The following is a 24,749-nucleotide window of genomic DNA, read 5'->3' as shown; positions in this document are numbered from 1 at the left end:
AATAGAAGATGTGATATACGTCAAACATTTCTGCTAGAATCCAAACCATCTACAAGTTCTTCTCAAAACTCGTAATTCAACATTCCCCTTAAGAAATAAGTGACATCAAGGACAGAAGTGTCGAACATTTCTACAAGATTCCAAACCTTGAAAAACCCATTTCTTTCGATTTAGATATGAGAAGACTTCGAGCTTCCACAACAATAAAGAATAGATAAGGGGATAAGAGATCACTTTGCCTTATGCCTCTCGAACTCTCGAAAAAATCCATTCAGAGCCACATTCACTATGACGGAAAATGATGGTGTGGATATAAAAGCTTTTATCCAAAGGCCCCGTTTCTTTCGATTTAGATATGAGAAGACGGTTTAAACAACAATAAAGAATAGATAAGGGGATAAGAGATAACTTTGCCTTATGCCTCTCGAACTCTAAAAAATCAATTCGGAGCCTCATTCACTGTGACTAAAAATGATGGCATGGATAAAGAAGCTTTTATCCAAAGGCTCCATTTTTTCCCTAAATCCCATCTTTTCCAAAATGTGGGTGAAAAAATTCCAACCCACAAGAGCGTACAGTTTCTACGTATCGAACTTGCATACGATCGATCCCATTCAGACCACCCCTCTTCCTGCTATCAATTACTTCATTTGCAATGCGTATTCCATGTAAAATTTGTTCGACATTTACAAATTCGCCTTGGAATTGCGATATAATTCTTCTCATCACTCCTTTAATTCTTCTAGATAATACTTTGGCTAAGATTTTTATTTTATACGTGCTGTACACTAATGACTAAACTGATAAGCCCAAGTCTTATAATTGAATTTCCCTTCATTTCTTTGAAATGAGAGTAACTAAAGTGGTATTCATCTCATTGACAAACTTATGCCTGTTATGAAATTCAAATATGAAGGCCATTATAAATCCTTTAGAATCAACTCAAATATTTCTAGTAAAACACCTTAGGGAATCTGTCCAGTCCAGGGGTGTTTATCTTTTTGCATGCAAAGATAAAGATCCTAAAGTCACTTTCTAACCAGCAGCTTTGATTAAGCATGGGCAGCTTAAATTCTAGCTAGCCAAGTTTAGGTCTCAAATCAAATTCCTTAGAAGATAAATTTGAAAAGTATTGAAAAATTAAGTTATTGAGGCGGTATTTATCTTCAATCAATTCCACCCCATGTACTAGGCAATTAACAACATTAATCCTTCTTACATCCGTCATCCAATAGAAGGAATTTCAGTACGTATCCGATTCTTTAAGCTATATAGCCTCAAACTTCTGACGTCAACTTATTCCCTCTCTTCTAAGAATATCCTCTTATTATTCGCTCTGTTTGGTTGCCCAAAACGTGGGAGGCTGGGAGATTTATGGAATTTGAAATGCCGGACGTTGTTTGGTTGCCAAATTTGAGTTGAAACTCCATTTGACTACCAGACATGATAGGAACATCATGATTGCCTTTTTACCTACATTGAGCTCATGTGGTGGTAATGTTCACTCATCTAATCTTCCAACCAAATTTTACCAAAAAGGTGGTTTTTTCTCTCTTTTTCACTCTTCCCTGCTCTGAATGGTTGCTCAAAGGTGTCCGGGAGATTAGTGGAAGAAGAAGTCAAAAGGGAGTAGATAAGCATGGAAGATGTATAGAAGAGTAGTGGACGAGTGATAAGTAGTGTTTGGTTGCACGGCAATCCTTTAGAAGATTAGTGGAAGATGTAGGGGTGTGATTACCATAATAGACTTCTGTAGAGAGAGATAGAGGAGAGAAAAGAGAATAAGACAAGAACTTTGTCACTCTTCCTCCACACAGAAAACACCTTTTTGGTGAAATTTGGTTGGAAGATTATAGGGAACATTACCGCCACATGGGCGCCACTTAGGAAAAAAGAAAATCATGATGTCCCCATCATGTCTAGTAGTCAAATGGATTTTCAACTCAAATTTAGCAACCAAATAGTGTCCGGCATTTCAAATTCCACAAATCTCACAGCATCCACATTTTGGGCAACCAAACAGAGAATCTCTCACTACAAAACTCTATATTGGTAAAGACACCCTTACATCTTCCACTAATCTTCTAGAGGATTACCGTGCAACCGAACACCACTTACCAATATTCCACTACTCTTCTATACTTTTTCCATGCTTGTCTACTCCATTTTGACTTCTTCTTCCACTAATCTCCCAGCCACCTTTGAGCAACCAAACAGAGCAGGGAAGCGTGAGAAAGAGAGAAAAGAGAATAAGACCTTTTCCACTCTTCCTCCACACAAAATCTACCTTTTTGGTTTGGTTGGAAGATTAGAAGAAGGAACATTACCGCCACATGGGCATCACGTAGGAAAAAAGACAATCATGATGTCCCCATTATGTCTAGTAATCAAATGGAGTTTCAGCTCAAATTTGGCAACAAAACAGTGTCGGCGTTTCAAATTCCACAAATCTCACAGCTTCCTTCAACGTTTTGGGCAACAAAACAGAGAACATCCCTCACTATAAAACTTTATATTGGTAATGACACCACTACATCTTCCACTAATCCTCTAGAGGATTGCCACGCAACCAAACACTACTTACCAATCTTCCACTACTCCTGTATACATCTTTCATGCTTCTCTACTCCCTTTTGACTTTTTCTTCCACTAATCTCCCAGCCACCTCTGAGCAACCAAATAGAGCACTAAGGATCTTCTTTCCTCCTTCCCTTCCTACAACAAGCGAGTTTCCTCTTCCTTTCTATAAAAAAATTCATTCATTAGCAAAACACCTTTTGTGTACTAATTTTCCTCTTAAAAAGTTTTCATCCATTCCTTGATCTTGATCTTCAAAGCTTTTAATTTTCTGCATAAAATAAAGCCTTTACAAATTATCATGGGATTTTCTTCATCACTCCTTTAATTGTTCTAGCTACTACTTCGGCCAAGATTTTAATATTTATACGCGTTGTACAGTAAACAGATAATCCTAAGTCTTATAATCAAATTTCAGCGTATTTCTTCAGAATAAAAGTAACGAACATGGTATTTGTTTCCTTGACCAACTTACCACAGTTGTGAAATTCTAATATGAAGGCCATTACTACCTCTAGAATCAACTCAAAATATTTCTAATAAAATGACTCAAGAAATCTGTGCAGTCCAGGGGTATTAACTTTTTGCATGCTAAAGATTGAAGATCCCAAAGTCCCTTCCCAACCAGCAGCTTTGATCATACATGAGGTGTTTAAATTCTAACTAGACAAGTTTAGGTCTCGAATCATATTCCTTAGAAGATAAATTTGAAAAGTATTGAAAAATTAAGTTCTTGAGGCGGTATTTTTCTTTAATCAAGTCCACCCCGTGTACTATGCAATTAATAACATTGATCCTTCTTACATTCGCCCTCCAATGGAAGAACTTTCAGTTCTGATCCTCTTTAAACTATATAGCCTCAAACTTCTGAGGCCAACTTATTTCCTCTCTTCTAAGAATCTCATCCTATTCAACTTTTAAGGATCTTCTTTTCTCCTTCACTTCCTATAACTAGCAAGTTTCCTCTTCCTTTCTATCAAAAAATTCAATCTTTTGCAAAACTTCTTTTCTGTACTTATTTTTCCTCTTAAAAATGTTTTCTCCCATTCCTTGATCTTGATTTTAAAAGATTTTAATTTTCTGCATAAAATGAAGCCTTCACGAATTCTCATGGGAATTGTGATATAATTTTCTTCATCACTCCTTTAATTGATCTAGCTAATACTTCGGCCAAGATTTTTATTTTATTTTTTTTTGAAACATATATACATGTTGTACACTAAACTGATAATCCTAAGTCTTATAATAGAATTTCATTGCATTTTTTCAGAATGAGAGTAATGAGCATGGAATTCGTTTCCTCGACCAACTTACCACAGTTGTGAGATTCTAATATGAAGGCCATTACATCCTCTAGAATCAACTCAAAATATTTCTAATAAAATGACTTAGGGAATCCGTCCAAGTCCAGGGGCGTTATCTTTTTGCATGCTAAAGATTGAAGATCCCAAAGTCCTTTTCAAACCAGCAGTTTTGATCATGCATGAGGTGCTTAAATTCTAGTTAGCCAAGTTTAGGTCTCCAAACCAGCAGTAATGAAAAATTAAGTTCTTGAGGAAGGTATTTATCTTCAATCAAGTCCACCCCATGTACTAGCCAATTAATAACATTAACCTTTCTTACATTCGCCATCCAATGGAAGAACCCTCAGTTCTTATCCCCTTCTTTAAGCTAGATAGCCTCAAACTTCTGACACCAACTTATTTCCTCTCTTCTAAGAATCTTGTCGTATTTAACTTTTAAGGATCTTCTTTCCTTTACTTCCTCCAACAAGAGAGTTTCCTCTTCCTTTCTATCAAAAAATTCGATCTTTTGCAAAACTTCTCCTCTGTACTTATTTTTCTCTTAAAAGGTTTTCTTCCAGTCCTTGATCTTGATCTTCAAAGCTTTTAATCTGCATAAAATGAAGCCTTTACAACCCTTCACCTTAATTTTCTTCCACTATTACTTCATTTGCTCATCAAAACCAGGAATTTCATATAGTGCCAAATCAAAATTTAAAGGTCATGGATCTAACTCCCAATCTTTCATGCAATGTTTCAAAACGAGGATGCAGGTCATCACACGGCGTAAGATTTTATAATTTTATACGTGTTATACACGAAACTGATAATCCTAAGGCTTATAATAGAATTTCATTGCATTTTTTCAGAATGACAGTAATGAGCATGGCATTCGTTTCCTTGACCAACTTACCACAGTTGTGAAATTCTAATATGAAGGCCATTACATCCTCTAGAATCAACTCAAAATATTTCTAATAAAACGACTTAGGTAATCCGTCCAATCCAGGGGTATTATCTATTTGCATGCTAAAGATTGAAGATCCCAAAGTCCATTTCCAACTAGCAGCTTTGATCATGCATGAGGTGCTTAAATTCTAGCTAGCCAAGTTTAGGTCTCCAATCATATTCCTTAGAAGATAAAATTGAAAAGTATTGAAAAATTAACTTCTTGAGGAGGGTATTTATCTTCAATCAAGTAAACCCCATGTACTAGCCAATTAATAACATTAACCTTTCTTACATCCGCCATCCAATAGAAGAACCTTCAGTTCTTATCCCCTTCTTGAAGCTAGATAGCCTCAAACTTCTGACACCAACTTATTTCCTCTCTTCTAAGAATCTTGTCGTATTCAACTTTTAAGGATTTTCTTTCCTTTACCTCCTCCAACAAGCGAGTTTCCTCGTCCTTTCTATCAAAAAATTAGATCTTTTGCAAAACTCCTCCTCTGTACTTATTTTTCTCTTAAAAAGTTTTCTTCCAGTCCTTGATCTTGATCTTCAAAGCTTTTAATCGGCATAAAATGAAGTCTTTACAACCCTTCACCTTAATTTTCTTCCACTATTACTTCATTTGCTCATCAAAACCAGGAATCTCTCATACTTCCAAATCAAAATTTAAAGGTTACGGATCTAACTCCCAATCTTTCATGCAGCGTTTCAAAACGAGGATGCAGGTCGTTACACGGCCTAAGATTTTAATATTTTATACGTGTTGTACACTAAACTGATAATCCTAATTCTTATAATAGAATTTCGTTGCATTTTTTCGGAATGAGAGTAATGAGAATGCTATTCGTTTCCTTGACCAACTTTCAACAGTTGTGAAATTCTAACATGAAGGCCATAACATCCTCTAGAATCAACTAAAAATATTTCTAATAAAACGACTTAGGGAATCCGTTCAATCCAGGGGTATTATCTTTTTGCATGCTAAAGATTGAAGATCCCAAAGTCCATTTCCAACCAGCAGCTTTGATCATGCATGAGGTGCTTAAATTCTAGCTAGCCAAGTTTAGGTCTCCAATCATATTCCTTCGAAGATAAAATTGAAAAGTATTGAAAAATTAAGTTCTTGAGGAGGGTATTTATCTTCAATCAAGTCCACCCCATGTACTAGCCAATTAATAACATTAACCTCTTACATTCGCCATCCAATGGAAGAACCTTCAGTTCTTATCCCCTTCTTTAAGCTAGATAGCCTCAAACTTCTGACAACAACTTATTTCCTCTCTTCTAAGAATCTTGTCGTATTCAACTTTTAAGGATCTTCTTTCCTTTACTTCCTCCAACAAGCGAGTTTCCTCGTCCTTTCTATCAAAAAAATTCGATCTTTTGCAAAACTCCTTTGTACTTATTTTTTTCTTAACAACTTTTCTTCCATTCCTTGATCTTGATCTTCAAAGCTTTTAATCTGCATAAAATGAAGCCTTTACAACCCTTCACCTTAATTTTCTTCCACTATTACATCATTTGCTCATCAAAACCAGGAATCTCGCATAGTGCCAAATCAAAATTTAAAGGTCATGGATCTAACTCCCAATCTTTCATGCAGTGTTTCAAAACGTGGATGCAGGTCATCACACGGCCTAAGAAAATCCTAGTCGACTCAGCAAAATGTGGTCGAGTACTCAGTTGATGTGGTTGAGTACTCGGTAGGCGCGATCCTAACTTGGGAGAGTCAAAGGAGTTTTTACTGACTCTATAGGGCAAAACACTGAATTTGGTGGCAACGCAGAAAGCGGCCACGAGAAAAAGGGATTCGACTCTGGGGAGTCCACAATGACGCGGGGAAGTTTTAAAACTATGCTTTCATGTCTAATAAGATTGGAGAATGGTACGAATTGAGGAGGACAAAGCTCTTCAAATAATGAGATAAAAACTAGCCTACAACTATTTGGAGATCAGAACACAATCAATCGAGCCTGCATAAGATACGGGTTGACTATTTATCGGATCATGTAAATTCAGCACCTTCCAATGCCAAATCAACAACTTCAATTTGCTTGATGATTTCAAATAAATTCCTCATACTCATTGTGGTTCTCCTAAGACTACTCTTTTCACGATGGAATCTAATGGTTTTAAATCATCCGCCAGCAATCCATGGATCCATTGATTATGGATCATAGATGTCCGGCCGTGGACTGCCCACACAGGAGGGCAAGCCACGGACTCAACATGGGGCGTCGTAGAATGCCCACTCGGGAAGGCAAAGTCGTGGACACTTCAAGAGGGTGAGCGTGGACAGCCCACAAGGTTGGCCGTGGACTCTCCACGGGGTGTCCTCGAAGCCCACGTGGGAGGGTAAGTTGTGGATACTCCACGGGATCAGTCGTTGACTGCCCACACGGGAGGGCAAGCCACGGACTCTCCAAGGGGTGTCATAGACTGCCCACAGGGTATCATGGACAGCCCACATGGAAGGGTAAGCAATAGACACTCCACGGGGGAGAGCATGGAATGTCTACATGGGAGAACAAGTTGTGGATTGTCCACGGGGTATGGGGGGAGGTCGGGTACTACACACGGGGTATAGGGGGAGGTCGTGGACTACCCACGGGGGACCCAGTTTTTTTTTTTTTTTAACTCCACAGTGGAAAGCATTTTTATTTATTTTTGGCACATGAGTGTGCACTAAAGCTCCGCTTGTGTTTTTCATAGCCTGTCCCAAGCCAGGATAAAGGAGGAGCGTAGGCGTCAAGTTGGCAACCGGCTGTAAACTTTGCCACTTTTCTATGAAATGAATCCTATAGAAAACTCGTTGGGGTGCCACCCTCTTAGCAACGCGCTGCTGCCAATCCCAACTAGTTTGGGACGAAGGCTTAATTGAGTTAAGTTGAGATGATTGTGCACTAAAGAAAAATTTTATCCCTTCTCAGGTTCAACCAACCGTTGGGAAATACTAATAATCTCGTCTTCAACACATTCAGACGACACAACCATTCGCTACACATTCCAATTTCAAACTAATGTAAGTAGAATAGCTACCTAAAGGGTGCATTGGTATGTACTCCCAAATTGCAATTTGAGCGCAATTTTGCGCTTTCTAAATCGCAATCTGAAACCCCAAAAAAAAAAAAAAACACTCAAATTGCAACTTGGGTGTATATCGAAGTGCACCATATTCGAAAGCAACCACTCTGTAATCGAATCCTGTACACTTAGGAAAACCTAAAAATCCAATGGCAGTCTGTTCTGAATCAATCAAAAAATCAAGATCCACATATGTAAAAGTACTGAAGCAGGAGCTCAATAGCCAAACATCAGAAAAGAAAAAAAAACAAATAAAAGAAAACCGAGAAAAAGAAAAGAAGAAAAAGAAACCCTAACCCTAATTGTAGACCAGATGATAGCATAAACAGATTCAGACAATGAAATTCCACCAATAACGTATAAAAATACAGAAGCAGTAGATCAATAACCAAGCATCAAAAAAGAAAACAGAAAAAAAAAAGAAGAAGAAAACGAAACCCTAACCTTAATCGAAAAAAAAAAGATGAAAATGAAACCCTAAACCTAATCTTAAAAAAAAAAAAAAAAACGAAACCCTAACCCTAATTGTAGACCAGATGACAGCATATACAGATTCAGACAATGAAATTCCACCAATAACGTATAAAAATACAGAAGCAGTAGATCAATAACCAAGCATCAAAAAAGAAAACAGAAAAAAAAAAAAAAACGAAACCCTAACCCTACTCGAAAAAAAAAAAAAAAAAAAACGAAACCCTAACCCTAATCGAAAAAATAAGAAGAAAACGAAACCCTAACCCTAATCGAAAAAAAAAATAGAAGAAAACGAAACCCTAACCCAAATCGAAAAAAAAAAGAAAAAGAAGAAAACGAAACCCTAACCCTAATCATACACCAGACAACGAAAATCCACAAAAAAGGCATCACAATTCATGGCATTCAATCAAAAACCCTAAAACCAAATTCATAAAAAAGGGTAATAAATTTTCACCTTCATTTACAATACCGATCAGCCTTCTTCTTAACACGATCATCTAGGGCATCCTCAACCGATTTCGATTTCGCTTTCGGATCATACCCAAACTTCTTAGCCTCAACAGGAAATAACTGATCGTACTTCATACGTTTGGCAGCATCGATCGTGTAGATATCATCACCCCCACCACCGACCGTTTCATTCTCTTCTCCGGCGTTTTCTTCCGAAACTCCGGCGTTTTCTTCCGAAACTCCGGCGATCTCTTCCGAAACGTTTTCGTCGGAGATTTTTTTACTCTTTTTGCTCTTCTTCTTCTTTTTGTCTATGGATTTTAGAGTTGCTAGGGTTCCGCCTTTGAAACTGAGTCTCTTTCCCTTTGCAAGTTCGTAGGGATTCGTCGACATATCGCAAAAATAAACGTTGAGTGAGAGAGTGTCCTTTGTAAAGTGCTATATAAATATATAATGTTTAGAAGGTGTAATGGGTCCCACTTAAAAGGATGATCTGAACCGTTCATCTCCATTGGATGATCCTAACCTTTTGGTAAGTTTGTAGGGTTAGGATAATTCTATGGAGATGATCTATAGGGGGGAAATGCATTTATGTTGTGACACAACAAATCAACGGCTTAGATCATCCTGTGAGGTGGGCTTCACTGTAGTCTCTGAAAATACTAGACTAGGTGCGTATTCACCATATCGGTCGCTCTTAGAATAGGCCATCACGATGTGGGCTGCTTTTGAATGGTTCAGATGGTGGATTGTCCTGTGGGACCGATATCAATTGTCAAAACTCATGTGGGCCCGCCAAATCAACTATCTTAATGTCCAAACGATGTGTGATTGGGCTGCTTTTGGATGGGTCAGTTTTGAACCAAGGACCTTTACCATGTGAAACAACCAATTATTCCAAGAGTGAAGGGCAAGGTGCAAAAATATAGCTCTATGGGTCTATATTGGGCCTAAATTTTGGCCCATCCGATAAAATGGGCTGAGCCCTAGCCTTGTGTCTTTACGCCCAATGGGCCTTGCTGCATGTCATAGAGCCGCGAGAGTTAAAAATCAAAATTAATTATGGGCATCTTTGCATATAATACTACGGAACCACTACGCATAAAGTCACTTTTACAATCAATGATAAAAGGCAATTTTTGGGTCACACAAGAGGCTTAAGGGAAAATCAGTCCCGTTGATTTTGTAGAGCAGCATGAGGCCATTCACATGGTTTCCTTGGTCTCATCCTGAACAGACATCACATATGTTAACTTACCAACTTCTCCAAAAGCTTAAGCTGTTGGAGAAAGGCGTTATTTATCTTTTATACTTTAAAGCTTCGCGCAAGTGTGGCCCACTTGACAAACAGGTGGCACATGTGGTCCCACTTTGGGCCGACCATTGCATGTGGATTTTAACTAACGGGGAGGTTTGAGCTCAAGACCTTTGGCTTTGATACCATGAAACAACACAAGAAGACGATATTTACGTGGTTCGGCAAGATGCCTACTCCACGAAGAGATCTCTGGTTTTTTCTTTCATATAAAACCCATACACATACATCACTCTTATATAGAAAATGGATACAATAATCATGCTCAATCACATCCCAATCAAATCTGATCTTGATCAATCAGATCCTCCAGCAAAGGCAACAGATGGCATAACGGTAAAGAGGGTGAGATGGCATCTCACGCTCCAACAACATATTCAGGTAAAAGGCTACAAAAATCAATTATCTAACTTTTGTGGAGAAACCTTAAACAAAGCTTGATCGAGGCTTGATGTCCCAAGGCCCAAGAGCTTGATGGCCCACGGGCTTTGACTTGATGGCCCATGGGCTTATGATCATCAGATCAAGGGGTTCTCAACGGCAGTCGACCTGGCCTATGGTTGTTGTATGGATTAGCGGATCTGATCAAGTAAGGGTGACATATGACCAAATACTTATCTTCTTCTTCTTTTTTCCATTTGGGATTGAGCCTCTAGCTCAATGGTCAAGAGGCAGAAGTTTCAATCCTCGCTTACCTATCAAAATAAATAAATTATCTTTTAGCAAGAAGCTCAAAAGTAACTTTCTTGTAAGCATTTGTCTAACTCTAAATGCAAATAAGGAAAGATGAAGTAAAGGTCGCCCTTAAAAACCTAGCAGCAAGGGCGCCCCATTGGATCCACGGCAGTCAATCTGCATTTCACTACAATTATTTTTCTTGCTGTGAAATATGTGGATCCAATCGGGTACCATTGCGCCTGGGCTTTTGCAAAGGTTCCCTTCACTTTATCTTTCCTTTGTGTAAACAGATTTGAAGTTAAAGGTACGATTATTTGCAAAACAATGGTTCTGCTAATCTAAAAATGGTATAATACCGATGGGTTCCAAAGAGGCCCCATGTGTTTACTACATGATTAATTTAAAACTAAAATAATCTTATTTACAAATAAGGATCAATTTCAGTGGCATTCAAGAGAGGACCTTAATTAAGAAAGAAATGAGATCTAAAAGGGAAATGATATCAGCGCTGCAATGTTTTTGATAGGGTATAAAAACACCAGCCAATCGGCTGTTGACACTTGGCCCCAGGATGGCCCACCACAAGCCTAATTGTTGTACAGGGGTATTATGGTAATTACCTCGGAGTAGGTAAACTCGAACCTATGACAAGCCGACACCTGTCCTGGGTTAGGTAATCCAACCACCCCAGGTTTCCCTCTATAAAAGGGCTTTCAAAGCTCAAACTAAGGGTAATAACTTCTTCTCAACCACTCTTAAAAGTAGCTCTGCACTCCTGCTCATACTGACTTGAGTGTCGAAGGGCCTGTCCGGAGCAACACTCCGGGTTAGTCTTCTGACCTCGTTTACTCCTTGTGCAGGACTCAGCTCCTCAGCCTCTCCACTCCGGTTCCTCAGAACTCAGCTCCTTCACTTCGGCTCCTCGGGTCCTCCAGCTCAGCTCTGACGTCACTGCCATATCTGTTACCGATTTTAGGCCGAACAGTTTTAATAGATGCTCGTTCACTGCTTGAGGATAAATTCACCCCCTTTAACGTTTTTCCTTTCCTTCAACACTTAACGTATGACGTTAAAGTTGGGGGTTGGGGGGCTATTTTATCCGTCAGAGGGGGGAAATATCATTGCCCCAATCTTAAATGACCTAACTGCACTCAAAGAAATCTCTTGCTCGTAAATGAGTTATGACAAGTATTGCATTGAAAGAGAAAAGCTTACATTACATATCCCCCTGCATGTGGCACATGTGTATGGTGATTAGAGCCGTTGATTTGCTAATCCAGCTAAGACATAGCTCGTCAGGACATACAATGAGCCTTGAGTTCTCAGCTCCTTTTTTTTTTTACCAAGGGCCACAAAAAATCAGTAGTTCTAAAGTCCTCGAAACGATATCAACACAACTTTCTTTTGAGATTTGGTCAAAGCACGTAGAGACAAGATGAGTTCGCTCATATTATCAAAAGACAGTTGTGATAATATCATTTTCTTATACTATATCTACATTTCTATATATCCATATATATACATATTGAATCAATGTGAGTCCAAAATCGATTCTACACAACAAGCTAAACAGATTTTGCCAAGAATCAGTTTTGGACTCAAAATCAATTCTCAAAATCTGAAACAAACAGTACCTTAATAAGTATCAACTTAAAAAATGGTTTTGGACTCAAAATCAATTCTCAAAATCAAATCGGGCCTTCCCGACTATCCTATTTATGCCAAAATGTATCTCTTTGATTTGAAGGGGTCTTGAAACAAGTATCAACTTAAAAAATGGTTCGGTAATGTTTCAAGTACAACAAACTCAAGGCTTTATATCAATAAAAAAACATGTTAAAGCGAATCCAACTTTCTTTATTCATGTGTACATTAGTTGGTTGGTTAGTTTGGAGATTACCATCTTACACAAATTGAAACCACGGAGGGTCTACTTGTAACTTTTTAAACATTAGGGGTTAAGTTGAATGTGTCAGAAACCGCAGGGGGGTCTACGTGTATTTTTCCCCAAAAAAAAAAAAAAAATCTATTGTATTAGTATCCAAAGACGCCCTAAACAACTAGTTTTATAATGAATATAATCACTAGATCAATTAATATAATATACAACAGTAGACTTTTTAAACTATTACATTACTTTGAATATGCACCCACTTAGAAAGACTTGTAAAGTTAGTGATAGGACATAACAACCGAATTTTTTTCTCTTAATGATTGTTACTTGTCAAAAAAATTATAATTTCGCAACGATATATTATAATAACTTTGAATCATAATGTGTTTTGATGAGCACCCGTGTCGAATTTTCCTAGTCCTTCAATCTTTGTTCAAACAATTATGTAGATAACCAATATTTTACTTCAAAACCGATATATTTTTGCTTTTCATGAGATGAACGACTGAATTCAACACGCCAAGGAAATTGGAGCCGCAAGGGAAGATCATAAGATTTTATATGTGGTGTGCGTTTGAAGTCCACTATTTTTTAAAAAGTACTATGGACAAACTTCTTAGGATGATCAAAACCGTTCAGTTGTTGGGACACAGCGTAAATAGGTTGTACCCCATAAATCATCTCCATAGGGTGTTCCTAACCCTGAGATCTATAGATGGTTCTAGAATGTGCAGTCCCTCTACAAATCATAGCGTTAGAATTAAAATGTAACTTCGTGATGATTAAGGACAATAATGGCCATTAGAGGGCCCACACAATTTTTTCTCCAAAAACCATCAAAGAACGTAACAAAAATCAATAACAATAGAAATTCGGAGAATTAGATATCAAGCAGTGAGAATTGAGAGATAAATAGAGCAAATGTAACCTTCAAAGTTATGGGTTTGTTACTAAGATTTTCTGACCCTAAGTAAGATAGGGGAAAGAGGTGCTGGATGCCTTATTCCCTCCCCCTCCTCCTTTATTTCTTACCCGCCGCCTCCGACCCGCCCACCCAGATATCAGAGAAAGAACCCGCATATTAGTCTCAGTAAACCTGATTATACCTCAGTCATTTCTTGTTGCTCATTATATTGTTGGTCCAGAATCTAACTTGGGTGTCGAAGTGATCGTCCGGGACCCACCCCGGACCTCCCTGACCCCTCTGTTTGGGATTGCAGACCCCAGCGGAGGCCCTCTACCCACCGCGCGATCGCAGACCCGGATTCCGGCGCCATCACTATTCAGCTGACTATATGTTATGTTCTTGTAGATTGAATGAAGATTAGAAAGGACAAGCTTAGAGAAGGAAAAAGTTTTGGCTTACTTTTGGAGAATATTTGTAAGGTATTGTACTTTATTGTGAATTGATGTGTGGGCTCGTAATGAAGAAACCAATGTATACATTTGGAATCTTGATGTAAAATATTTGGACTTGAAAAGAAAGAAAGTTTTTGAATTAGATAGCAGTGCTCTCCATTGACGTTAAGCGCAGTCTGATATGAGTATGTGAGGATCTTGAGTGGATGTTGTCTCTTGAAAAAGTGAGCCACGAAATGGCTTTTTGTGAAATTGCCTAGGCATTCATTTATTATCATTACATGCTTTCATCAGGTGAAGCCATATTATATTTTCTAACTTCACCTCTAAAAATCCATTTTTCAAAAAAAAAAAAACTTCACTTAATACTAACTAGCTCTCTCTACTCTTATTCTCTCTATTAAACTTAGGGCGATTACTTTTTCGCCCCCTCCCCCGGGATAATGCGCCCCCATTTTTACGTGATTTGACGTCAAAAAACTTTAAAAGTATGCCTGCAATTCACGTTAAAAGGGGGGGCGCATTAACCCGGGCGTAGGGGCCTAAAAATTCATCTCCCTAAACTTACCCTCTCTCCAGTCTAGCTTATCTTCTCGTAGAGACCGCAAAGGTGATTAGGGCGCAGCCCAAGCTTCTTTCCTGATAGTAGTTGCTGAGTGAAATATTGAGCCGCGTATGGTTTTGCAAATATAATTACAAGAATATGGACCATGACTCTCCTCATGGGTTCGCTATCGATTAGCAAATGACAAGACACCAATGGGCTACCTTGCAGTTAGTCACACAAAAATAAATGACATCTATGATAACATATTATTTTTATTTTTATTTGTTTATCATCATTTTCATCACGTCAAATGCAGCATTTTTAATTTTGGCCATGTGGGTCCAGTTGTGAAAGAGAGAGAGGAAGGAGATGGAGTGACATGAGAGGATGGGAGCGAGGAGAGCATGGAAAGCTCCAAAAATCTGAAAACAGAAATCAATTCTAAATTCTTTTCATTAGTTTTTTTCGATTATGATGCCAACTCGATTCTCATCCACTCAATTCTTTCCATCTCCTCCCTTCTCCCTTCCTCTCACACGGTTTGACCCACGAATAATACATGGAAATTTTTTTCAAGGTTGCCATGTGAAACGTGTGAGAGACAGGAAAAAACACCATCTCGTGCCACACAATCACAATTGAGCTCGGCATTGGAAGTGTGGGGTCTTAGTGTTTCACATGCCACACGTGTAACACACTTGTTTCTCAGCCATTGCCTCTATTTCACACATGTCTAGGTAAAAATTAAAACGTTGATTGCCCACAAGGCCAACATTTTGAATACCATCATGGCAAACAAGTGTCTCTCACTTTTGAATGATCTAGACCGTTTATATTTTAGGCCTTGTTATGGATGGGTCGCGTATCAAAATTCACTCTCATCGTACGGCTCTAACCTGCCAATTTGTGGCCATTAAATAGGCCGTATAAAATAAAGAAGCACCGACCTATATTCACAGCCACAATTAAGATTATGACAACTGATTGTGAGTCTAAAAACCAATTATTGGACTCAAAATTACCTTTAATATTGAGCCCCGGTCATTCGTCTTGAACTGACAATCGGTTGTCATGATCTTCAACGAAAATGTGCTTCATGGAATCATGGATTATCTTTTCCTAAATTATTAGGGGGATTGTATTCATACACCCACATTTTGTTAGATACAACCTCGCTTCTCTCTCTACTACTACTCTTTTCGTTGGGTGACATCAAGCGAAAAAAAGGATGCTTTGAAGTAAAAAGAGGGGGGCAAAACTAAAAGCGGGGTTCACGTTGCCTCCTACTTCACACATGCATGGCCATAAAGTTATTTACTATTGATTGGTGAAATGTTTAGGCGAAAAATATAAGCCAACAACTGTTTGCACACAAAGCCTATAGTTGATAAGGACACCCTTTGAAACAAAATAAATACAGGAGTAAAAATATGAGCAGGCAAAAGTAACATTGGGGCTCACTTGTAAAATATCCAAATATCACCTTTCGAGCAATATTTCAAGAGTTTTATATGTTGTGTGGATGTAAAGTCCAGTATTTTTTTAAAAAAGTACAGTATGGCCCACTTCAGAGGATGATCCAAACTGTTCATTTGTTGGGCCATGACATATAGTGCCCCGAAATCAGTTCCATAGGATGATCCTCACCCTCCGATCTAATGAGGCTTCCACCATTTACTGTAGATTGGAGGTATGATCATCCTATGAATATGATTTTTGGGACAAAACCAAATTTACGTTGTGGCCCAATAAAAGAACGGCTTGGGTCATTCTATGAAGTGGGTCATACTGTACTTTGGACTTTACGAGAACACCATGTGTGTAAGATTTTGGATTTCAATATTTCTTAATTGAGGTACAACGTTGGAAGAGGGGTAGCAATAAAAAGAATCTGGCTTTTTCTAGTCATATCATCTATTGAATTTGGTGGAAGTTTTGTTTACAAGAAAATAACATCTTAGACTGCCAATTTTCCTAGTTGCTGCCGGGAGACGGAAATTCAAGGATAGTATTCCTGATGTGAAATAAGTCCCCTTTCAAACAAGTCCTTTTCTCCACATAAGCAAGTCAGAGTTTTATAACAATGGCTAATCCAACAATCCTATTTTATAACAATCAAGCAGCAATACACATCTTAGCCAACCCCGTCTTCCGCAAACGCACAAAGCACATGAAACTTGATTTTGTCATTTTGTTCGTGAGAAGATTCAATCGAGCCTAGCTGGTCATTCCAACTACTGAACAAGTTGTGGATCTTTTCACCAATCCTCTTGGCAAAGCTGAATTTCATCATCTCATTTGGCAAGTCGGGTGTTCATGATATTCACTCTCCACCTTGAGAGGGAGTATTAGGAAACTTATCATGATTCACGACCGTTAATTACCAAGCAACTGTAAATTACATTAGAAAACTTACCGTGATTGCCGAGTGTTGCCAAGCAACTATATATTACGCTTCTATTCTAAGCTAATTGGTGAATGACGAACAGGGTAATTTGAAGATAAACGTTTTTCAAGCTAGACAGTCAATCTCAAGAACAACTTATTTGAGGATTTAAATCCCTGTGGTGTACAACCCCAATAGCCCTATATTCATCAACTATATCAACACTTTAAAACTATTGTAGATATGTAGCCAGAGATATCGGTTGATGCACGAGCGCATGCTAATGAATTGCAAATGATTACATGCATTGTGCACTCTAATCATTAATTAGAAAGTTTCCATTAGTTGGTACAATATAACTAATTCGATAGCTTCTATTAGATGTTCACTATTATTAACTAATGAGTTAACGATGTTAGAAAGTTCTTAATTAGGTAGTTTCTTGCTTTTTATTATTTCATTTTCTAGGTTTTGGCCATCTATATAATGTAATGTTATGAGTTTGGAAAAATATAGGATTGAAAAAAGGTACATTTATGGAACATCACTAGTGAAAAGAGACTCCTTGAAATTTTTGAAGGAAGAGCCTGGACTCTTTGAAATGTTTAAGCTCCTTTACGCATTATAGTGGTGTTTCTCTCCAAAATCATGCTACGTGTTTTCAAGTCCCCGTGAGTTGATTAGTTGATTTAATCGTTGTTCCTTGTGTGATCTCCATTTTAAGTTGGTCAATTGATTTTGCATGGTCGACCATCAAAGACTATTGACCGGCCACTATGGCCCCAATAGATGTACAGTCCTATTCCTTAACGAGTGGGCATGGTGCATGTGTAAGTAATGGGAGAATGGAAACAAATGATGTTTCACTTATGGCCATGTTTGGCCACCATGAAGAAAAAACAATTCCAAAAAAGGATTTCACTTGAAAAATAAAGATAAATTGACCAAAGATTTGTCCATTTCCATGGTTTTTTTTTTTTTGCATTTGGTGGGGATTCGATGTCACTTGTCTTATTAGGCGTGTGTCACAACAATACAACATAGGGTTTCGTCTTTATTTTCCAAACGAAATCTTGTTTTGTTAGAATGTTTTGTGAAGCTGGAGCACAAAAAATCTCTAAAAACCACAATCATAAAACCAACTCTAAACTGGTATTTTCTTTTCACTACTTTTTTAGTGATTTTTTTTATGCGATCTACTCGCGTCCACTCAATTCCCTGTCTCACTCTCATCTCATGTGCGATTAGGCCACCTAACAAATATTTCATGAAAAAAAATTTCACGGTTGCCAAACAGGCCAATACTGTCGTTTACACGTGTTTCAGTTATTAACTTTTGGGAGATGAACCCATTTATAAGGGGTGCGAATTATCCTACAGGAGGTGCGAATTTATCATCGTAGTCCTACACGAGTCTTGGGGCGGAAGTCAAGTGCTTGACTGGAAGGGCTGCTCGGAAATAGCCTACGAGGCACGTTTTTGAAAAATTGAATTTGGGTTCGTTTCTCGTTGGACTTGGACGAAGTGAGTGGACTAACCTGGGCCCACTTTTTTTAGACTTACTGGTGGGCCCACAAGATGTTCCTCTGCCTTTCATCATTGTACTATGAGGGCATATAAAAAATTCGAACGCACTAATAAACAAAGAGAAATAGTTGCGGTAGATTTTTTGGCTTATTCATGGGCCCCACCTACCACGAAAGGAGTGTGGGTTGTGAAATAGTACCATTGAAATCTACGTTGTAGCTTGTAAAATCCAGGGTTTTACAATCTTGGATTATTACATCTACATATTAGGAGCTAAATCTAGCTTTTTCAAGCTAAAACTTGGATTTGAAATCTTAAAAACTGAATTTTAAATGTGTATGTTGCCGCTGAGGCCCTGTTCATGGCCCTGTTCGTCTGAGATTATGACAACCCATGGTGAGCCCTCAACCCGATTTTTTGAGTACCATAATCAGGTTGGGGGCTCACCATCGGTTGTCATAATCTCAGATAAATAGGGCCTCAATCTTGTAAAATCGAGATTTTGGATAAAAAAAATCTAGGTTACAGCTTGTAAAATCCAGGGTTTTACAATCTTGGATTATAACATCTACACATCCAAACCGCTAAAGCTTCAGGGGGGTCTCGTGCTGAATAGACAATCTCAGCCGTTTGATCAAGCAAGGGCATTTCAAGGGTTTTCCCCTCCATATTTGCACCGTCGTCTGTTGCAGGCAATGACAAGATATATTGGATCAGTACCATAATGTGATAATTATGCTCCCCAATAAATCTCAATAGTTCCTATAACCACCATACACGTGTAAGTACATCGAGGCTCATGGTACAATTGCTTCTATGACTGTTGCCACACAAAATTAGAGTGCGTGCCAAAGAGTACAATAATTCTCCAACACTCAATTCAAGGTAAGGGTGTCAATTTTGGCTTATGCTCGGAAGTTCGTTCGAGCTCGGCTCGAATCCTTAACGAGCCGAGCCGGCTGGCTAGGCTCGTTAAGCTTAACAAGCCGAGCCGGCTGGCTAGGCTCGTTAAGCTTAACAAGCCGAGCCCGAATTAGGCCAGGCTCGGCTCGGCTCGTTAAGGCTCGTTAAAAATTTAATATATTTAAATATTATATATTATATATTAATATATATATTAAAAGGGTTGTCCAGGGAGTGAAAGGGGGAGGCAAAATATGTCACTTCTTTTTTGGAACCCCATTTGTCACTTGGACCACCCCCGTAGTGTAAATAGAGTAGTCAAATCACACTAGATAGGGCTGTCCAGGGAAGATGAGGGGTGTGAATTTAATATAATCCGAGCTCGATAAAGCTCGCGAGCCTGACCGAGCCGAGCCCGAGCTTGGTTCGAGCCCGAGCCGAGCTTTTGAGCTTAACAAGCCGAGCAGAGCCGGGCCAAGCTCGGCTCGGCTCGGCTCGTTTACACCCCTAATTCAAGGTGTAATCAATCCATCTCGTGAATTGAATTTAGACGACGGAGAAGAAGAGGGGAAAACCACTTCTTCCTTGTGATCTTAATGCCTTCTAAAACAATTAAATTAGGGCAGATGGATAAATCGACTCCCCATGTGTCTATCTCTCCTCTTTCTCTCTCTAAACTAGAGGAGAGAGAAAGACACATGGGGAGTCGATCTATCACTCCCCTTAAATTAAGTACCAAAATGCAGGCCCAAATTCACAAGCAGACAAGGATGCAAACGAAAGGTTTGCAGTACACCATTAGTCACTGAAATAAAAGGATTAGCTTTCAATCGTTGTTACAATATCCAAGTCCTTACGACACCCAATCTGATAAGAACATCTTTGGCAATCAGGAAAAAATATTCCTTGCAAAATTAGTGGGAACAATTGTGACAGGTGGCCAAATAGCGAGAGACTTTTGAGGATATATGGAGCATTTAAAGCCCTTGAAAACCAGGAAAAAAACAATTTAAATTAGTGTATTATTTTTCACTATTTGAAGGGATTTCCCACGGTTTCACCTTCTCCGTGTAGTCTCCTCTTGTGCCCCGTCAAATCCCTTCCCGTCTGTTTTAGTTGGGCCCACGAATATAACGTGGAATAATTTTTCATGGTTGCCAAACATGTCCTAAGGCATATTGGCAATCATGAAAAAAATATTCCATAGAATCTTTATGGGGCCCGTTGTGAGAGATGGGGGCCGAAGGAGAGACTTGATAGCGTGAGTGTGGTGAAGCATGAGAGGCCCCTAAAATAAAGGAACTAATATGGGCAATGATATCATCACAACCATGTTTTAATATTTGCGGAGACCTAGCATGTCTTTTCCTTTTTAATTGGCTTGTGAGAGCTTATTGGGCAAGATGGGTTAGTGAAAATATCAAAACAAGGTTGTGCTGATATCATTTACCAAAACTATTTAAAAAATTTACGTCGGGTATATCTTTTTATTGCTTTGGAAAATTTCCATGCTGTGTAGGGGTGCAACTCAAGTCGGGTTCAACCCGGAAGAAAGGTCAGGGCCGGGCGGGTTGGGTTCAGGTTGAGTTTTCCCGACCTGGGTTAAAGTAAAAGAAATTAGGTAAAGTGCAATTTCTCACTCCTTGTTATACTTCAACAAAGGAATTCGACTATCTCTTTCAAATTCAAGTAAAACACCTTCCACCCATTGGGAAGAAAGAAGGAATCACATGCATCTAAAGTCATATCTTCTTTGCCCCTTAGAACGGTTTTAGCCGGCTGGAGTCTGGTTAGACCATCCAACCTACTTTCAAGGGAGACCAGATTCAATTGTTTGATTCAGAAAAGAAAACTGAAAAAAAGAAGATAAAAAGGAGGAAGAGCCCAAGACCAAGGACTAAAAACAAAGTAGAAAAAGAGATTTGTCTGTTCAACATACACTACGGGAAGAAGGTGGTGGGGTCTACCTTCAGTCAAGGACGACCCCACAAGTGTGAATCCCATACAAGATATTAGAGTCAATATTCTTTGTTCAAAGCCTTATGCAATATCCTTGCACCTTCCACCTAATTTCCTACGGAACTCTCCCCAGGCCCCACCTTAACTTAACTTCCATATCAAAGGGCTCTCACCTCCTCTCAGTTTTTCCCCTATATATACCCTCCCTTTCTACCCATTTCTATCATTCCAAACACACACCTCTCTCTCTCTCTCTCTCTCTCTCTCTCTCTCTCTCACTCTCTCTCTCTCTCTCGTCCTCTCTGGTTCCTACCTCTATCTTTCTCTCTTTCTTCTTCTGTTTCCTCCAAACAAGACCCAGTAACCATTAATGGATCAGCTAAAGAAGTGTGAGGCAAATTACGTCCCACTCTCTCCAATGACATTCGTCGAGAGGGCAGCCACTGTCTACTCGGCTCGCACGTCGGTAGTCTACGGTGAGACCCGTTTCACTTGGAAACAAACGTACGAGCGGTGCTGCCGCCTCGCCTTTGCTCTCCGATCACTCAGTGTCACGAAGAAAGATGTTGTTTCGGTGCTCGCCCCCAACATTCCCGCCCTCTACGAGATGCATTTCGCCGTGCCCATGGCCGGCGCAGTGCTCAACGCCATAAATACCCGCCTTGATGCCAACAATGTGGCTACCATAATTGAACACTCTGGAGCAAAAGTGTTCTTTGTGGACTACCAATACGTGCCACTAGCGCGAAATGCCCTCAAGTGTCTCATCAAGGGTAAGAGCCCACAAGATGATCCATCGGCATCCTTACCGTTGGTTGTCGTGATTGACGATGTGGATGCCCCGACGGGCATCCGGTTGGGTGGGCTCGAGTATGAGCAGCTGATCAGAGAGGCGGATCCGAGGTATAGGCCCCAAATGATTGACGATGAGTGGGACCCAATCACACTTAATTACACTTCTGGGACAACATCAGCTCCTAAAGGAGTGGTCTACAGCCACCGGGGTGCTTACCTAAGCACCCTCAGTCTACTCCTGCAGTGGAACGTAGGGAGCGAGCCAGTGTATCTCTGGTCACTCCCTATGTTCCACTGCAACGGGTGGACTTTCACCTGGGGCGTGGCTGCACGCGGAGGCACCAACGTGTGCATCCGCAACACCAGCGCCTCAGAAATGTACAACGCTATTGCTGACCACCGTGTTACCCACATGTGTTGCGCTCCCGTCGTGTTCAATGTCCTCCTCAACGCCACTCCTTCGGAGCGGCGCCCCCTCCCCTTCCCAGTCCGTATCCTCACCGGCGGGGCCCCACCACCGGCCCCACTCGTTGAGAAGATGGAGCGGCTTGGGTTCCACATAACACATGCGTACGGCCTAACGGAGGCGACGGGCCCTGCCTTGGTCTGCGAGTGGCAAACTAAGTGGGACCGACTGCCTCACAATGAGCGGGCCAGGCTCAAGGCTCGGCAGGGCATAAGCGTGCTAACACTTGCCGGGGCCGACGTCAAAGACTTAAATACAATGGAAAGTGTCCCACGAGACGGGCGATCAGTAGGGGAGATCGTCCTACGTGGGAGTAGTGTCATGAAGGGGTACTACAAGGACCCCATGGCCACGTCGGACGCCTTTAAAGCGGGTTGGTTCCGTACGGGTGATGTGGGGGTGATCCACCCTGATGGGTACGTGGAGATCAAGGACCGATCGAAGGACGTGATCATATCCGGCGGCGAGAACATAAGTAGCGTAGAGGTGGAGACCGTACTCTACGGTCATCCAATGGTGTTGGAGGCCGCCGTGGTGGCAATGCCACATCAGCACTGGGGCGAGTCACCGTGTGCTTTCGTGACCCTCAAAAAGAACCCCACCAAAGAGTCCAAAATGGGTACTACCATAGTGAAAGAAGGTGACATAATTTCTTACTGCCGTGACAATTTGCCACATTTCATGGTACCAAAGAAGGTGATCTTTGTAGATGACCTTCCAAAGACTTCAACAGGCAAAATTCAAAAATTCGAACTCAGGGCACTGGCCAAAACTTTTCCAACTGCTACTGCCACCCTCCCTCAAGAAAAGGCCCAAAAGGTCTCTCCCAAGCTCCAAAGGACCTACAGCCGCAACAACAACAGCAACAGAAATGTTCGGCCACATGAACCCCAGATCGTCGCGAAATCTCGCCTTTGATTTTAATATCTCTCTGTTTCTTTCATCTCTATCATAATGTGTAAATACAATGTTACAACAAAAAATTGTATCTCGTTTGGTTCATCTCTTTGTTCTTCTTCTCCTATTTTATTATCAATTAAACGGGTTTTAATTGAAGAAATCAGAATCATATACATTTTAAAGAGCACCAGAATTCACACTAATTGCTTGCTTACAACAGAATTTCCGAAACTGACTCGACCCAAAACCAAACCCGTTATATCGCAAATTTTAAAAAATAACTCACGAAACATCAACTACATACCTACTATACAAGATCCAAAACCCAATAATTTCCCAAAGTGACCAGATAAAAATCAATTAGAGAGTACTTTTGAAAAAGGTTATGGCCCCACGCATTTGATAGTGGAGGTGTAACTAATATTGTTTGCAATATTTACGGTCTAATACCCATGGCCCCCTCCATTTTCTTACAGAATTTTCTCGGGAAAACTTTTTCTTCCACGATTTAGAGGCAAATGATATGATACTATGATTATGGTTAATTTAGAGGGATATCTTCATAAATTTAAGCTCCAAGCTCCAAATTTATTTTTTTTTTCAGCAGGAATTTGTGTTCTTTCCATTATTTAGAGGCAAAAATTGGAGCTCCCTCTAAGTAAAAATTAAATAGAGTTGGTTCATGTTTTTTTCCGTCTGTGTCAACAATGTCGGAAATTTTTTTAAATATTTGTCCTTACTAAAACTTTTCCAGAAAACTCCAGCAATCCAGATAGGGCCTTATTACACTTCAAATTGGATCCCTCGAAAGAGAAATGTGAATGTCATTTGCCCAAAGGAAGAAGAAGCATTCCCCTCCCTTTGTTGGAACATAGCATGGGATCTATACCTGAAATATCAAAATTTTTGGTGCCACCAAATCCACCATACAAAGAATAAGCAGTCATTCCTCTTGTTAGTAGCTAAAAATAATCCATAAATAAATTACTTATATGCAAATGATTTTGAATTTAATTATAATTATTTGTAAATAATGATTGAATATGGCTATGGAAATGATGTAGTTAAGGGTCTTAGTGTCCCATTTACAAAGGAAAATGATTTCAGCGCTCCAATGTTTTGATAAACATGCGCCCACTTGTTTGTCGTGTAGTATTTAAAGGGCTTTAAGAGCTTTTTGAGAACCGTAATATCCTCT

At 39.7% G+C, this 24,749-nt stretch overlaps 2 protein-coding genes across 2 annotated transcripts in view; one reads left to right on the top strand and one right to left on the bottom strand.

The window, feature by feature from the left end:
* LOC143886767 (uncharacterized) overlaps nt 1-9,238 on the bottom strand; it is a 30,997-nt gene extending 21,759 nt beyond the window's left edge. The window contains exon 1 of the mRNA XM_077390881.1: nt 8,827-9,238. Within this exon, the coding sequence (XP_077246996.1) occupies nt 8,829-9,215 (387 nt within the window). The 5' untranslated portion in view covers nt 9,216-9,238 and the 3' untranslated portion in view covers nt 8,827-8,828. The remainder of the gene's footprint in view (nt 1-8,826) is intronic.
* A 12,393-nt stretch (nt 9,239-21,631) lies between these two features.
* LOC143886310 (trans-cinnamate:CoA ligase, peroxisomal-like) lies at nt 21,632-23,726 on the top strand. Its single transcript, XM_077390252.1, has one exon. The coding sequence runs from the start codon at nt 21,761-21,763 to the stop codon at nt 23,567-23,569; it is 1,809 nt and encodes a 602-aa protein (XP_077246367.1). The 5' UTR covers nt 21,632-21,760; the 3' UTR covers nt 23,570-23,726.
* The last annotated feature ends 1,023 nt before the right edge of the window (nt 23,727-24,749 follow it).

This window comes from Tasmannia lanceolata, unplaced genomic scaffold, assembly GCF_043159265.1.
Source record: "Tasmannia lanceolata isolate RefF3 unplaced genomic scaffold, GAP_Taslan_0.1 ptg000011l, whole genome shotgun sequence".
NCBI classification, from domain to species: domain Eukaryota; kingdom Viridiplantae; phylum Streptophyta; class Magnoliopsida; order Canellales; family Winteraceae; genus Tasmannia; species Tasmannia lanceolata.
The sequence above is the reverse complement of the archived record's forward strand: the minus strand, read 5'-3'. Positions and strand labels throughout refer to the sequence as shown.